A 16,864-nucleotide genomic window follows, 5' to 3' on the forward strand; every position below is an offset into this window, starting at 1 on the left:
GCCTGGGCGATAGATAGCTGGGTTGGTCAGCCTGGTCCCAGACGATCTCTCCAGCACCGCCTCAGCTCATCACCCAGTGCAGCCTGCAGCAAGGAGCAGGGCCAGTTCTCCCACTCTGGGCCCTCAGATCCAGGTCCTTCTCACCCACACCGCCAGGGCCAGCTCTACTGTTTTGCCCAGGTGAGGTGCAGGGCCCTCTCTCCCCACTGCTGTCGGGGGCCCAGGGGTGGGGGGCAGCTCTCCCACTCTAATGCCCCCAGGGCTGGTTCCAACCACTGGTGTCCCCAACACCAGGGTCAGCTGCCCATATGGAGTGCAGAGCCCACTCTCTTGGATGCACACTACTTTAATCTACCATACTTCTTTTTTTCCTTTGTGGCACCTGTTTCCACCTGTACAATGTCTAGGCAAGATCAGGTGTTTGATTTATTTGCTATTTTTAATTTGAAATACTACCTAGACTTGTATTATGTTTGTTATCAACAGGTTTTAGAGAATAATGTCATGCCCTCTCCTATACCCCATGGTTTTTCCTCTTTTGTGTGGGATGTTTCCACATGGTTAAACTCAAGTTACATCTTCTTGGCCAGAAGCTGCACTGGTGTCGTGTCCTCAGAAGAGTATCTTTTGGGAGCACGAGGCATCCATTCTTTTCCTCATTGACATTGTAGTTTGGCTTGCCCAGTTGAGGATTTTCTTCCCTAGTTTTCTCTTGCAGCTAATATCCAACCTATGAGACACACTGTAACACAATGAATACCTGTTCTTAACCAGCATTTCCCCAGAGATCTAGTGTAATTCTTGTGTATTTTCCCTCGATGCTTTCCTCTTCCTATCTTGGCTTCTGCTCCACATGAGTGAAATCTGGCCTTGCACACTCCTTTCTCACTCCTACGCACATATGCTTTCTCCAGGGATTGTCCGTGTGGCAGGTTCTTGCTCTTCTTTACCTTTTAGTCATAAGATACCACAGGTACATCCTGTGCTTGCTCAGACCCATCTCAGAAGTCCCCAAGAATGCTCTTTGTTACTGAAATGTCTATTTCTTGGCCCTTTCAGTAGACAAGAGATAGAAAATACATGCCATATTGGTATGTCTACACATACCTAATAAAGAATTTTTAGTATTTCATAAGATATGCTAAATTTACATAGTTAAAAAGGAACAGTGTGAATTGTTCTGTAAGAGAATTGTCATGATTCTTGATCTTTGAAAGATCTATGACAAAGAAACTTACAGAATGGAATGTGGTTTCCAGTTTATAAAGTCTTGAAATTCTTAGAGGACATCACAGTCAACCTGGCTCAAGTATTGTGCCTACACAGATGTCAGTGGGAAGGCGGCCCTCGGTGAACCCGACTGGGGAGGAGGGCCATGTCTGAAAGGGCCAGTGGCAGATGTGGGCGCCCTGGTAATAAGGCCATGCTTGTCTTGGGAAGCCAGTGAGCTCTGCCATTCTAAAGGTTCAGTTCTAGAAAGCAAGAAGCAGGGGTATTGCAGGTCACTACATATTTGATGTGTCTAATGTGAACCATTTTTCCTTCAACAAAGTAAATTACAGTTTCTTGAGTTACTGTTTACTTGGCGTGTTGTGGAAAACACCTGTTAACACTCTTGGCATTTCCTTACAGTTTTGTTTGGCTATGCCACAACAGTCATCCCCAGGGTGTATACCTACTATGTTTCAACTGCACTCTTTGCCATTTTTGGCATCAGAATGCTTCGGGAAGGTTTGAAGATGAGCCCAGATGAGGGTCAGGAGGAGCTGGAAGAAGTTCAAGCAGAGTTGAAGAAGAAGGACGAAGAAGTGAGTTGTCACTGGTACATGCCATGAGTTAGCCTGGTTAGTTCTGCTCTTACAGCTTGGCTCTGATAGGCTTTGGGGTTACTGTGCTTGTGGCAGGGAGGGAACTGTTTACCAAATACAGTCAGCCTCTTTGGCTGGTGGAGTGTCTGAATCCTGGAACTGTTAGTTCTACCTCTTTCTTAAGCGTCTGCATACTGTTTGGTCTTGTTGCAGGGGGAAAGCTGATACTATGTGAGGCCGGTGGCTGCAGGCAGTCAGTCAGTCGAAGGATGCAGAAGTGTATTTTCTTTGATGAATATGACACACAATTTAAATGCATTAAAGGGATTGAGTGACTCTGTGCTATTTTGATATACTTACTGGGGTTAATGGTAATTTTTACTTGTTTCAGTTCCAACGAACCAAACTCTTAAATGGACCAGATGTTGAAACTGGTACAAGCACAACAATACCTCAGAAAAAGTGGTTGCATTTTATTTCACCCATTTTTGTTCAAGCGCTCACGTTAACATTCTTGGCGGAATGGGGAGATCGCTCTCAACTCACTACTATTGTTCTGGCAGCTAGAGAGGTGAGTGGTGTTTGCTTCTGTATCAAGACTGCAGTTCACATTGCTCCACACCAGTGGGGGAGCAGGCCACAGGGTGACTACCCATGCTGAAAGTTTGACACATCTGTTCACTTTATGACCTGGATTAGCCTCTGAGTTTTTCTCCATGTCTGTAGTTCTTGGGCCCAAATTTAATTTTTCTTTTTATCTTGCTGGGTCCTTTCCCCATGTTTTGCCAAAATAAAGCTGTGGCTGGTGTCTTTGTTGCTTGGCTTTCTTCTCATGACTTCTCTGTATGCGTACTGAGGGTATAAACTAGTATATCACTTTCTTCTCATGACTTCTCTGTATGCGTACTGAGGGTATAAACTAGTATATCACTTTCTTCTCATGACTTCTCTGTATGCGTACTGAGGGTATAAACTAGTATATCACTTTGCTGGTAACCTCAGCAGTGGGGAGTCCTGGCAGTGATGATCTTGAATTCAGTGTCAGCCTGGGCTACATACTGAGACCATCCTAAACTTCATAGCAAAAATTGGTGTAACAGAGGGGAACTTGTTCACTTATTCATACATTCTGAGCAGCTCTGATTACTCATTTTTCAACATCACTTTAATAACTCAGAAATTTTCTGAAGCCCCTTTGCCTGTGAGTTCTCACTGACCCAAGGAGGGTTCCTTCTAAAGTAGAGAAGAGACTAATAGGACCTAAGGACATCAGAATGCTTACAGTGCTCATCTTGGGATGACCCAGGGCCAGTTTCTGTAGAGCATTCCTGTCCCACCTCAGCTCTAGAATGTAAGTCAGAAGACACCTCCCAACCCTTACTGAACAGTTAAGAACCCAAGGCTCAGACAGGTGGGGTGACTCGAGGTGGCACCAGAAGTGAGCCTGTCTTCTGTCTTGCCCTTGGGTATATATATTCAAAAGATACCTATTGGTTTGCTATTGGGGGATGGGGAGGGTGTTTAATGTCATCTCCTATGAGGTGTCAGTTTCTGTTCACAGATGCTGATGTCCTGAGGAGCTGCATGCTCTTGATGTTAACTTTATCAGTTTGACACTGAAACATTTTTAAATCCTTGGAAATGTCTGTCATAAAAGATCAAATTCCTAGGGTGGTGGTAGCACTCACCTTTAATCCCAGCAGAGGCAGAGGCAGAGGCAGGTGGATCTCGGTGAGTTCAAGGCCAGCCTGGTCTACAAAGAGACTTCCAGGACAGCCCAAGCTGTAATACAACCCTGTCTCAAAACAAAACAAACAAACAAAAGTTCCTTAACATAGTTCTCTAGCTTAAAATAGAAAGTATTTTCAGGCCAGGACTGAGATCACAGGGAAGGAAGCCTGATGCTTTATTTGGAGATGGAAAAAACAAAAAAGGAACTCTTATTTGATTCTCCTAAAACAAACTTTAAAAATGCTCCTTAATGGCTGTATCCTGTCTTCATTTCTCTTCAAATGCCAGAGTTGGGCCTTGTGAATGAGCTGGTGGGGGAGGTTCTGTCAGTGTCAGCCGGCACCACAGGCACCCACTTCGTGGATTCCTGTCTGGAGATGGCATACAGCAGTGCATGGGGGGTCTAGCAGTCCCCACTCGAGCACTCGCATGTTAAAACTACTCTCCTCCTTCGTATAAAACATGCTGTTTTGCTTTTGAAGGATCCATTAATACAGGTTAACAGCATTTTTTTCAATCTTTGTTAAAGTAACTTTATTTAACCCACTGATTTAAAAAGTACCATTTTATTTTCAGATGGAATGTAGTAGTCTTCTGGGGTGGCAGTTTGGTGGTAGTACATTCTCCAGCACATACTCAGACCACTTCTGATTGCTGACTGTATATACGCTGCCTTTTCACTCACAGCAGCTGGCTGCTGACCTGTTGCTCAGCTCTCTTTATCCCCACCAACCACAGTGCAGTCTTGGACCCCAGGTCCCACCCTCCTTACAGTGTAAATCTTTGCCTTTCTCCCAGCTCAGTTTTTGGAGTATTTTCTGCATTGTTCCCTCTACTCTGTCTCTAGGGGGAAATGCAGCCCCGTTCCTTAGTCCTTCTGTCCCTTATCCTACTCCTACCTTCCCAGAGTTCAAAAAGCACGATTATGGTTGATTAAGAGGACAGCTCTACCACCCAGCTGCTGACCTCACAGGGTGGGATGGATGGTTAATCCGTTATCAACTTGAGATCTTAGAGTCAGCTGAGATGGGAATTATGTTGACTAGACTAGGGTAGAAGATCCCACTTATGGGTGGAGGCACCATTCCCTGGCCTAGGACCCTGGACAGTAGTGTAAGGAGGAAGTGAGCTGCACTGTACAAGCATTCATCACCACTGCTTCCTAATTGTGGATGCTAGTGACCAGCTGCCTCAAGTTCCTGCTTTCATGGCCTCCACCATGATGAACTGTTCTCTTGAGCTGTGAACCCAAGTAAACCCACTACCCTTAAGTTGCCTTTCCGTTTATCACAGACATGACAGATGTTCACCAGTGCTGAGACTAGTTGAGGCCAACTACCAGGCAGTCTTCATCCTGTTGATTATGTCATGGTCCACTTGTCCATGCTTTTTTCCTATGAGTTTTTATTCATGCTGCCTCAGATGATGTTATTTACTATCACATTTGGCCTTTATTGAAAGGCAGTTCTCATTCTGTACTTCAGGCTGGGCTGGAACTTGCTTTAGCTAAGCAAAGCTGGCTTTGACTCTCAAACCTAAGCCTCCTGAAGGGTGAGATTACAAGTGTGCTCTGTGCCTAGCTTTCAACCGAATATACTCCACTTTTAATTTGCCAGCACCCATTATTCATTCCTCTGCTCCTTTTAAAACATACTTTATGTGAATCTGTGTATGCCACATGTATGGGGTGCTAGAAGCCAGAAGAGGGTATTGAATTCCCTGGAAATGGAGTTACAGGCAGTGCTGAGCCCCGTGACATGGTGTTGAAATTCTGGTCCTCAAGAAGAGAACAAGTATTCCTAAGCACTGAGTGAGCCTCCAGGCTTTTTCACCACATCAGTGATACCACGGCTAATTGGTTCTTTGGCTGTCACACCTGATTGCTTTCATAGCATCCCATGTGCCTTCCCATTCATCTGCTTTTCTTCTTCGTCTCCTACCCCAGTCCAGTCAGCACTGTTTTATACCAGGGTTGTTATGCCTCCTTGGTCTTACTCCCTTCCAGTTCCTTGTCTTCATTGAAAGCAGAAATCCACTTGTGTTAAAACTAGCCATTGTCTCAAGACAAGGCTGACTTAAGACTTCATAGGGATCCCTTGTAGCTAGGGATTGAACCTTGACCTCTGAAACAGGAGTCAAGTGCCAACCTATAGCCCTATACTCCATCCCTGCTCCCACCCTTCCTGACATACTCCTCTCTGGGGCCTCCTTGACTCTCCTCATCCACAAGAGATACATGGTGTTCTTACCTACTCTTCTGGTCGGTCTGTTCTGGAAAGCTTTCATTGCTCCACCAATTTGATACCTTCCAGTTCATTCTGGTAGTATTTATTCCTTACCTCGAGCTAAAAGCACAAGGGTTATGGAGCAGGATTTTGGCTCCCAGGAAGCACAGCAATACTGTACCATACAGAATTTCTATGTTCACATCTAGCCTTGTACTGTCCATATGTGTTATATGTTATTTTGTGTTCTGACAAAGCTTGCCTCCAGACTGACAGAACCTCCCCCACCAGCTCATTCACAAGGCCCAACTCTGGCATTTGAAGAGAAATGGAGATCAGAGGGTGGAGCTAGCCACTAGTTAACCATAGAGACCAGGCAGTGGTCTCCCAGCACTTGGGAGGAGGAAGCAAGAAGATCAGGAGTTCAAGGCCACCCTAGGCTCCATAGGATTGAACCAGTCTAAAAGAGAAATAGCTGTGCCATGGTGGCTCACACCTTTGATCCCAGCATTTAGGATCTCAGGCCTTCAGTCTCAGCACTAGGGAGATAGAGACAGGAATATAAGGCGGGTGGAGACAGGATCTTGGCACCCATTCAGTCTGAGGATTCATAGAGGTAAGAAGTCTCTGGTGGCTGACTGCTTTGCTTCTCTGAACGGCAAGCTTTATTTGTCAAAACACAAAATATCATACAACACATATTCCTTGAAGCAACTATTTCCTGTTTCATAAAGTTATTGAGTTATCTGGATTTTTACAAGAGTTTATGATAAGTGGTTCATGACCCATTTTCAGTTCTACTTCATACTGGTGTTTGTCAAACAGCATCTCCAACTTAACAAATTAACGCTAGCTGCATCTCCTTCCAGGATCCCTATGGTGTAGCAGTGGGTGGAACAGTGGGACACTGCTTATGCACTGGATTGGCAGTAATTGGAGGAAGGATGATAGCACAGAAAATATCTGTTAGAACAGGTAAGATCTCATATTTCATTAAAATGCAAACATGTTCTCGTGCTTGAAGATGACAGATAATAGAAATGGTGTGCTAGCTTTGATCATCTCTTCCAGAGATGACCTGGTCTTTGTGCTCATCACCCAGGCCTGCATATTCATCCGTTACTGCAAACTGACTTCTTTTTCCGTGTGTACAAATTAGTCAATGTGAAGTTTGGCCTGAAGTGTGTTTATGAAGGGACCCATTTTCACTTTGAAAGGCTGTTTGGGTTCTGAGGCTTGTGAGCATCGACTCTCATGCTTGGCGGCAGCACCTCTGTGTGCTTGGCCATCCTCCTGCCCCAGAATATATTTGAGTTTTTAAAAAGATGGGCTCCTGTAGTCCTGCTGCTTGCCAGTGGTTTAAGTCTTTCACCAAGCAGTGCCCAGAGAAAGGTCTGGGTATCAGGGAAGAGTGAGTCAGGAATACTTTGTCACTGACGTTCTCAGGAGTAGTGAGAGTAGAAAAAACGGAAACTTGCTTTTGTTTGCATTAATGTCCCATTGGAAGAAGACATGCTACCTCACTCATCTTCTCTCTTCTTTTTTCCAGTGACAATCATAGGAGGCATCGTTTTTTTGGCATTTGCGTTTTCTGCACTATTTATAAGTCCAGATTCTGGTTTTTAAAACGCTGTCCATCTGTATTCAGCTTAAGATATGCAACTTTCTGTACATAGTGTACATTACAACTAAAAGTAATGGAAAATACTGTATTTTGTAGTATTAATTTGTAAGTTTGACCCATTTAATGAAGTATTATGTCCAAAAGAGATAATCATTGATCTTATTTGTAAAAAATTTTAAAAGAAAGTCTGATTTCTCAGTGTGGGTTTTTCTCTAGCCTGATTATGTTAACACTTGAGCCCCACTTCAGTTTGGACATGTGTATCCACTGCAGTGGGGCGGACCTCTTGAGTTTTTTTGTTGTATGACGCTTTTATAAATATATTTTCTCCTTGGTCACTGGGGTGTTTATATGTGTATCTTAAACATTTCCTTGGGGGAAAGAATGAATTGTTTGTACTTTTAAAACCCTATTCCTGAGCCAGTAGAGTAATCGGTAGTTTTATCTTGTCTTTTGGGAATTAGGATTGAAGAGAGAAATAGGTTTTACTGTTGTATCAATAACATGCCGTAAGAGTTGTTGGCTAGGTCCATTCTCTCTTATTTTTTTTTAATTGGGTAGGACACCCAATATAAAAATAGTCAATATTTGACAACACGGACTTACCAAATTAAAAGAGAATACTATGAATGTATTCCTATTTTTTTCTATATTGAATAAACAATGTAACAGATACAATGTAAATAAAAGTGGTATGAGTAGTACTTGTTTTTCCTTGTGTGTTATACAAAATACTTCATAACTTACCAAAGAAGTAGTAGTACTCCCTATTTATGATACTCACATTCTGTTACTTCCTTCAAGGAACTAATATGCAGTTTAGTCCAGAGCACATCATCCCTTGTGCCAAAGGGTGTTCCCCAGTAATTACTCCGAGTATATTCTGACTATACTGTACACTCAGATAGCAAAAGTTGTTTTCTCCCAGCCCGGGTTCTAGTGTAACGTGGTAGCACTGCCATTAATAATCTCTTTAAATGTGAAGGCTGCTTCCTCTATAGATGTGTCCAGGTAGTCCCTGTGGAACATGATAGAATGCAATTTGCTGAGCGATGACAAAGGTCCACAATGTAATTTGTAATTTGAGGAGATTGTGAAGAACTAGCTAAGTCACCTAGCACTCCAATGAAAACTGTTCAGAGTTACTTTTTAGTTGTTAGCTGTTCTTCCAAATATTGTTAGGCAACAGCAAATGTTGATGAAGTCTTTTCTGCAAGCTTTTAAGGAGTTTTCTAACTCCGTAAAAACTGTAGTATTGAAGGACAAGACAAAAAACAACTTCCATGAATTAAAACACTTTAAAGAAATCCTAAGTCATGTCCCCACACTGAATCTTCTATATGGTTAGACCTACAGTGCACCTTCTAAAAAGTTAGACCCCCCACACTGCACTTTCTATATGGTTAGGCCCTCACACTGCACTTTGTATACGGTTAGACCCCACACTGCACTTTCTATATGGTTAGACCCTCACACTGCACTTTCTATATGGTTAGACCCTCACACTGCACTTTCTATACGGTTAGGCCCTCACACTGCACTTTCTATACAGTTAGACTCTCACTGCACTTTCTATACAGTTAGACTCTCACACTGCACTTTCTATTCGGTTAGACCCTACACTGCACTTTCTATATGATTAGACCCTCACACTGCACTTTGTATACAGTTAGGCCCTCACACTGCACTTTGTATACAGTTAGGCCCTCACACTGCACTTTCTATATGGTTAGACCCTCACACTGCACTTTGTATACGGTTAGGCCCTCACACTGCACTTTGTATACGGTTAGGCCCTCACACTGCACTTTTATACGGTTAGACCCTCACACTGCACTTTTATACGGTTAGACCCTCACACTGCACTTTCTATATGGTTAGACCCTCACACTGCACTTTCTATACGGTTAGGCCCTCACACTGCACCTTCTGTATGTGAGACCCCGCGGAACTGTAGAAAGCAGCCAGCAGCTAGGTGAGGGTGTGAGTACTAAGCGTAACTGTCTGAGAAAGCAGTCTTGTAGCAGCAGGACATCATTTCTTAGAGTGGTGATTAAAACATAAGCTACAAGGTAAACACTGCTAACACAATTAGGCCCCACTGTTGAATAAAGAGAGGAAAATGTTACTGACAGATTTAAAAACATTTAATAGTCTTTCTATAAATCCAAATGTGACTCTTACATGTTATGTGCCACATAAAGCAGGTGATACTGAGAAGCAGCACTGAGGTATTCTTTATTTTTAAAATTGAAGAAAACAAAGTTTGGGTCTAATTATTTTGACATTAAAAACAAACACAAAAGAAAACCATTGGTACTGCTTGGCTCTTTTGCTGTAGTTTAGATTCTGAATACAAGACTATGGAGAAGAGCACAGAACATGAAGACTGAAGTAAAGCTGTGCTCATAAGGTAAGAGGCCTGAGGGAAGGCATGCTGGTAACACAGTTTTACTCCTTAAAAGGGTAACTTTGACAACCAAGTATAACCAACTGTATCAAACTCAATTAAAATAGCAATAGTCAGCTGGTAGTAAGACTCCACGTTTTATTCAATACTGCATTTCCAACGTAGCTTATGAGAACCAGGGGACCTAATACAGCACCACTGAAACCATTCATTATCTGTTAGGCTTCTGTGGAGTTTAGGATTTTGGCAAAAGGATAATGCCTAAAAGAATGCCAGTCTTTTTTAATAAATTTATTTCAATTAAATGTTTGCTTTGTGGGGATCACTAGCCATATGCATCTCTCCCTTTGGAGCTGGAAATGATGAGCTACGTCTACTCTTGTTTTAATTTAAACCCAGAACCAAGCAGTAAGGACAGCAATGTCAAGAACAGCAGAGCAAGAACCACACGGAACAGCAAAGAATCTGGTGCATGTTTATACAACCACTAACTGATTTAACAAAGTTTACAAAGATAAAACATATATTTTTTGCACTAACTGGTTTTAAAACAGCACTAATTTAACTTGTCTTTGGGCTTCAGTCTTTACAGAGGGTGAATATGAAAGTGCTATACTAGAGCTTTCCCCAACTTAAACCACAATAAAATAGATTTCAAAATAATTTTAGAATGATTTCATTTCCAGTCGCTCTGGCTGACACATCCATTGCTTAATAAGGGACTTTCGGGCAATGTTTTTGCTTGAAGATGATTGTCTAGTTATACATTAATTTAAAGATAACAGCTTTTTCTATATTTTAGCTCTGTAGTATTCTTAAAACCATTGCCAGCAATAAACTTGAGCCAGTACAGGCCAACTCAAAACACAAACCATTTGAATGTTATTTTTTAAAGCGATGTCACAGTTTGTTTTCTCTGATTTAAAAGCATATATCTAAAAATGGTATTTTTTAAATTTAACTTCATCAGAGTTAAACACCTTTTACATAATTAAACTCAATTCGTGTCTGACTGTATTTTAGTTACTGTTCTCCAAGGGGTCCCTGTGAGCTAGACCCTACCCATGGGACTCCAGAGCCACAATGAGAGTGCTAACGGAGGACTGTATACCAGTTCATGTGGGCAGGAAGGACTGTCACACAGCGAGCGAGTGAGGCCTCCCATGTTCAAGTACCGCTTTACTTCCATAGTACTGGCTATGGAAGACTGAAAGATAACCAACTTTTTTTAAAGAGTTTTCAATGTGCATACATTGTCCAACTATATGTAAGGACTCGGTATGTGGCTTTAATGATGACAGCCATTAAAAGACACTATTTTGCTAGTGTTTCCTCAAATGGGCAAAACAAAGGCAACATCAACATGTGCCCATGGTTCTGTCATGCTGGCCTCTGGCTGTGGGGAAGAAACTGTGGAAAGTGCCCACGACACACAGAAGGCACCAGTGACACCAGGAAAAGGTGGAGCGGTGACACAGAGCAGAACTGAAAGGAGCTACCTTTGACCGAGTTTTCCTAAATAGTTCAGAGCAGGAGGGCAGCGCAGGGACGGACGCCCAGGGTGGCCTGCCACTGCCATCCTGATGGACAACAGTGTCCAATTATCTGTCTGTGAAGAGTCATGGGGGGGGCATGCGGTAACAACTTGCCCCCGAAACAAGAGCCAGTTCTCCAAGGAAAACCAAACTGACCATAAATTAAATACAGGAGACCAAATGTAGAGATACAAATATAAATAAATACACAGCCATTTTATTTAAGAAACCCCGAGAACTGCGTTGGAAACAAGTTCCTTCAGCCACTGCTAAGTTCGTCTATAAATACTTCCTATTGTGATTGTCGTTAGTTCAGCACCTCAGTGTTTGCTGGTGTGTTGATGGGATCCCAACAGTCTCCACAAACTATACACAACTACAAGCTATTTATTCCACTAGAACCTTTTCCTGGGAAAACCCAGGCAGCTTACAAAGTATTGTTAAATACTCATCTTTCAAAGTATTATTTCGGAAAAACAAGGAATGTAGTGTTATGACAACGGAAAAAATATGCAAAACAGTCACGTGGAAAAACAGAATTTTAATTTTTAAATATATAAGTTTGCTTAATTTCTGGTGAGCTGTTCAACACTGTTTTAAATATCCTGAATTAGTAACTATACCAACAAAATTGACCTCCAGTGTTTCCACAGGAGACAGTAAGATAAGACCAAATTATAGTTTTCTTCAACCAAAGCAGTCTTTCTCAGTCCTTTTTGTGCAAAAATATTACAAGAGCAACTCAAATGGGAACGCTGAAATGACATGCCAACATTTCAGGGCACATTGAAAACACTCAATAATTCTTGAAATTACTGTATCCTAAAATATTACTACCAACCGTTTATAGATTAGTTCTGTATATCTACTCAGACAGATGCATATTCCTAGACCTCTGAAAATAAACAGGCTCATTGGTCTCTTTTGGTGTCCACACAATAGGCAAGATGGGTTTACAATAGTGTTTAAATGGAACTACGCATCTACAATCTCCTGACTCCACCACATTCAAAACAAAAGTCAGAGTTTATTTGGCTACCTTGAAATCACTCCCATAAACCTGCTACGGTTCACTGGATCTAAACATTTCTCAGAAATGTGTCATTTATAATTTCACCTAAGTGATGATTAGGGGATCCTTTAAAAATGGTTAATGCCTAAGATACAAACTTTATCTAAATGAATAATTGCAATAAAGTGCTTATTACCTTTCAAAATGATGCGTTTAGACTGTGGTATGTTGTTCTAAGTGTGTGCTATTCCTCCCATAAAGGATCCCCAGGCATGAGAGTCTGATCTCACCTGTCTCAGAAAGCAGCAGCACTATCTTTTGGTAGGTAGGCTGACAATAGGCACATTACCCATGCGGATGAGGCTGAACTAGGGCTATGGCAAAAGGGGGGGGGGTTAGAAAAGTGGGAGGCAGGTCGAGGGTTCCTATTACACTCATAGTTCTATACAAATATATTAAATATGCTATAAAAATAGTCAACTCTTTTCCTTTGCATTTACTTCAGAAGCTCCTCTTAGAAGAGTGTTCACTCAATCTAGACAAACTTAAAAGGTTTCTTTCCCTAATGACTATGAAAATGGCAAGTGCCTTTGTGCTGTTTCTTCTCCACCACTGAAGAGTTCCAGTCAGCTTACTCCTGGCTATATGCCCTCAACAATATTAATATCCAGTGTTTATACCTTCCAATGTGGACTCCGTGGTGCTAAGAACAGGACCACAGGTACTGGAAAGGTGATAGGCTTGAACGAGTTTTACACAAATGTTACGACAACCTTTAATCACCAAAGAAACAGAAAAAAGAAATACTAAAAATGCTATCTGTATTCCACTTGGAAAAAAAAATGCCTCAATGTAGCAGAAACATTTTAAAGGGACAGTACTATTCCAAGCGAAAAGAACCTACCTCTGTAGACTACTACTTTAAGGGTCCTTTCTAAGGCTTGAACAAGGGCTCAGCTCCCTCACAGCTGGACTGCTTCAGTGCTCCCAACTAACTTCAAGAGACTGCTTTAAGGCAACAACCAACTACAGCACACAGAATTCAAACACTCACTAGTTTGCAGAGTTTTCTATCACAAACTCAAAATTACTGGCATTCTTTGATTAGTAGTACATTCCTAAGCCCTGTCTATGCGACTGCAGAACACAGCACTCTAAAGCTACCCTAAATTTAGGGTGGAGCTTGGGGCAGGGCCTGTAGTGCTCATTTGCATGCAGCTCCACCTGTCACATCCGCTCCCCACCCTCCAGTTACTACTCTAAGGGAGAAAAGAGGAGTACTTTCCATGTCTAGGCTCTGGTTTGACAGCAGCCTCCAGAGCAGCTTTGTGCTTTACTGTTCTCATCCCAAAGGATCAGCAACACCCCACGTTCTACAGAGCAGCCCAGAGCAAAGTACCTTCAGGGCAACAAGAACCTAGCTGATCCGCACCCTAACAATTCTTAACTAAAAAGTGCTGCCCAGAATACAATTTTAAAGAAAAATGAATCCCCATGAAATAGAGCAGGGGACATTAAGGTTTATAAGCTGCGAAGTGTTTCTATTTGGTATCTTTTCATGATTTAGGTTTTAGATTTAGGTTTCAGTCAACAACTTTGGCTATAGAAACGAAGAACAGGCAACAGATGAATCTTCACCAGAATGCTCAAGTCTGTAGGAAGCAGACAGGGACAGTTTCCCACCCAAAGAAACCAAGAATTAAGGAGCCGAGAGGCAGCTGGTCCTGACAAGTGTTGCCCAGCACAACTTTCCATATGGACGGCAAAATTAGTGGCTAGGCGCTCCTTTACCAACTGCTTCTAAGCAAGAAGATGGACTGTGAAGAACAACAGGAATTACATAATTAGTATACTGGATCTCCTGTTAGCTAAACCCTCGTCACTAGGTATTGCCCAAGTCAATGAGGCACAACTCAGATGGCATGGAATGGCCTAAGATCAAGAAGGCATTTGGGAGGGGAGAAAAGCAATGTGGGGGCTCTACTTACATCAATTTCATCACGTGTATATAAGCTTACATATACATGTATTCTTGCAACTCTTGGGGGTATTCATACGAATGTCAGCTAGAAGAACTGTGATATGTTAGTTACTGACTGGTACCTGGCCACACTTCTTCTGCAGAAGGGTAGGTACCAATTTTCTTTGGTTGTTTTCTTTGTCACCACTAACTTCTAACTGAATTGCAGCCAGGTAAACAGGAAAACAAAGACATGCTTAAGGATGGCAACAAAGCCGAGGACCCATAACTGACTCCGCGTGCGTTCCCCAGAGCCCTTATCTAGCGATTCTGCAGTAGGTTATTTTCACTGCTGGGAACCTTTGTTTAGCGGCCTCACCCTTACACACTTTCTTTTAAGGTCAATTCTAATTTGTCACACTTGTCCTCCCTTTTCTCAGTAATGTTTTATATTCTATTTTCTACTTATCTTTTGTTCTATAATTGCAAATTTCATTATTAGTACCATAAAATCTAAAAAAAAAAATGCTTTTTAAAATATATGTAACTTCGTTGGAGTTTATTACCTGGAGAGTATGATATTGCCAGATGAAATCTTAATTCATGTTTAGAAAGCATGTGAGTTGTAATATTCTAGTGTTTCAATGAAGGTTAAAGACAATTTCTACCCCATTTCTCTGAACAAGTATTAACTGGTAATTCTTAAAGGACTACTTAGCTTTAAAGGAAGATACTAATTTGGAAACAATTCTGGGATCACTTTAACAACTCTGATACTGTTAGGGCAGTCCAAGAGACGTAGCAGTCTTCATGGGAGCCAGAGAATGACACCGAGACCCACATGCTGCTAAAAATGTACTAAGGTTTCAACACTGCTACTGAAACCAGACGATGAATTCAAGATGGTGAGTTATCACCTGAATTAAAATCAAGGCACTATGGGTTTTTCCCCCTCAAATAACCCTGAATCATTTTAACTAAAAGAAGCATTGAAAATTTTAAGGATAATAAAAAGACTCCAACAAATCCTAAAAGTTAAAATTCCCACCACTGAGAATGTTAAAAAGTGCCTAAAATGTTCTGTGTGCAAATTTTACTCTTATAACTGAAACATTCTTGAAATCACTTTCAGGCTTGTTGAAAACCATTTACATAAATATTCCAACTATGAAATATATCAAAATATGTGATCAAACTCAACCAACCATCTAAAATAAAGCAGTGCAATTCTATTTTCAAACATAATTGAAAAATAATGAAATAAGGGCTATTTCTGAATAAAAGGAAATGTAGCAATAATTTAACCAGCAGCACATTATACCTCACTGAACAAACTGTGACATCACAGCCAAAGCACGAACAAAAAAACTTGTGCCCTGGAAAAAGTGACTAGAACACTATTATGTTGTAAACAAAATGAAAAAGAGAGGCTGTTACCAGTTTGTACATGGTGTCAAAATCTAATGAAATGTACTCATACCTGTAAGGGACAGATAATGCTTTCATGCTGCGTACAGAAAGTTTGCTTTCTCTTCTCCATCCAGACACATACACATCTATATAGCATCTACACATAGAGAATTCAAACCTGCACAACATTCTGCAAGTAATCACTGATCCATCATTATCTGAACAGGGAGGGGAGTTGGGGTGGGGACTACTAACTACAGGACTATCTTCATGGCAATCTAAGCAAATCCCTGGCAGTGGTGTGTCCTCTGTAACATCCGATACCAGGCACAGAACCACTAAAGCTACCAACATTGTTAGTGCTTTTCTGATTCGGTAAAGGTCATGATAGTTGAGCTTGTTAACATTTGGCAATATACTCTTTTTCCATTAAAAAAATATCTGGGTAAAGAAACTGCAGAATTGGCTGTGTCCCTATAATCATCTCCCATCAGCTGGTATTTAATGTACATCTGTAGCACTGGGCAGCATTTCCCTACCAACTAATCCAGGAACTGGAACACTCAAGACCACCCTCACAGAACTGCTCAACTTGTAATCCTGTCATCCGAGTGACTGTCTGGCCTCCCCTTCCTCTAGTGTCAGAGAGGAAGTGTGTGTGCTACTGTGGCTGGGCCTGGGAAGGGTCAGTCAGGCTGTCAGTCCTGTGCCGACTAAGCTGTTGCTGCTGTTGCTGCTGAGGCTGGTGTTGCTGGTGATGAGACGGAGGGAAGGTGCTCTGCTGTAGTGGAAAGGCAGCAGAGAGGATGAGCTGAGCTGAAGGATTCCCATGGAGCAACCGAGATGTCTAAAAACAGAAGAAGGATTATGCAGCATGGCTCTATGCCTTTACACTGTCCATTCACAGTGTCCACTGTCCACAGTGACGAGAGCTTTCCATTCCCATTTGGTTTGCCAATCTAAAAAACTGTCTTTGGAAAACAGAAGCCTTACCTTCTTCCTGAAAACATAAAATTTAATTTTTCAAAGGAATCTGTGCTGAGAGAACTTAACAGTACAAAGTACTATTATCTTGAGACAAACCACTTATTTTTACTTTATTTCCTACAGGACCAGATTTTAAGCAGTAGAGCTGGAGCACAGCTATGT

The 16,864-nt window shown here is 41.7% G+C and overlaps 2 protein-coding genes across 3 annotated transcripts in view; one reads left to right on the forward strand and one right to left on the reverse strand.

Annotated features, from left to right (window-relative positions):
* The window catches only part of Tmem165 (transmembrane protein 165), a 28,409-nt gene extending 20,878 nt beyond the window's left edge, over positions 1-7,531 (forward strand). For both annotated transcript variants that reach the window (XM_059276036.1, XM_059276037.1), the window contains exons 3-6: positions 1,633-1,808; positions 2,200-2,379; positions 6,634-6,739; positions 7,314-7,531. In XM_059276036.1, the coding sequence (XP_059132019.1) occupies positions 1,633-1,808; positions 2,200-2,379; positions 6,634-6,739; positions 7,314-7,390 (539 nt within the window). In that variant the 3' untranslated portion in view covers positions 7,391-7,531. The remainder of the gene's footprint in view (positions 1-1,632; positions 1,809-2,199; positions 2,380-6,633; positions 6,740-7,313) is intronic.
* A 1,988-nt stretch (positions 7,532-9,519) lies between these two features.
* Clock (clock circadian regulator) overlaps positions 9,520-16,864 on the reverse strand; it is an 86,386-nt gene continuing 79,041 nt past the window's right edge. The window contains exon 23 of the mRNA XM_059276038.1: positions 9,520-16,562. Coding sequence (XP_059132021.1) covers positions 16,377-16,562 — 186 coding nt within the window. The 3' untranslated portion in view covers positions 9,520-16,376. The remainder of the gene's footprint in view (positions 16,563-16,864) is intronic.

The sequence above is a fragment of the Peromyscus eremicus genome, chromosome 10 (genome assembly GCF_949786415.1).
Source record: "Peromyscus eremicus chromosome 10, PerEre_H2_v1, whole genome shotgun sequence".
Lineage (NCBI taxonomy): Eukaryota > Metazoa > Chordata > Mammalia > Rodentia > Cricetidae > Peromyscus > Peromyscus eremicus.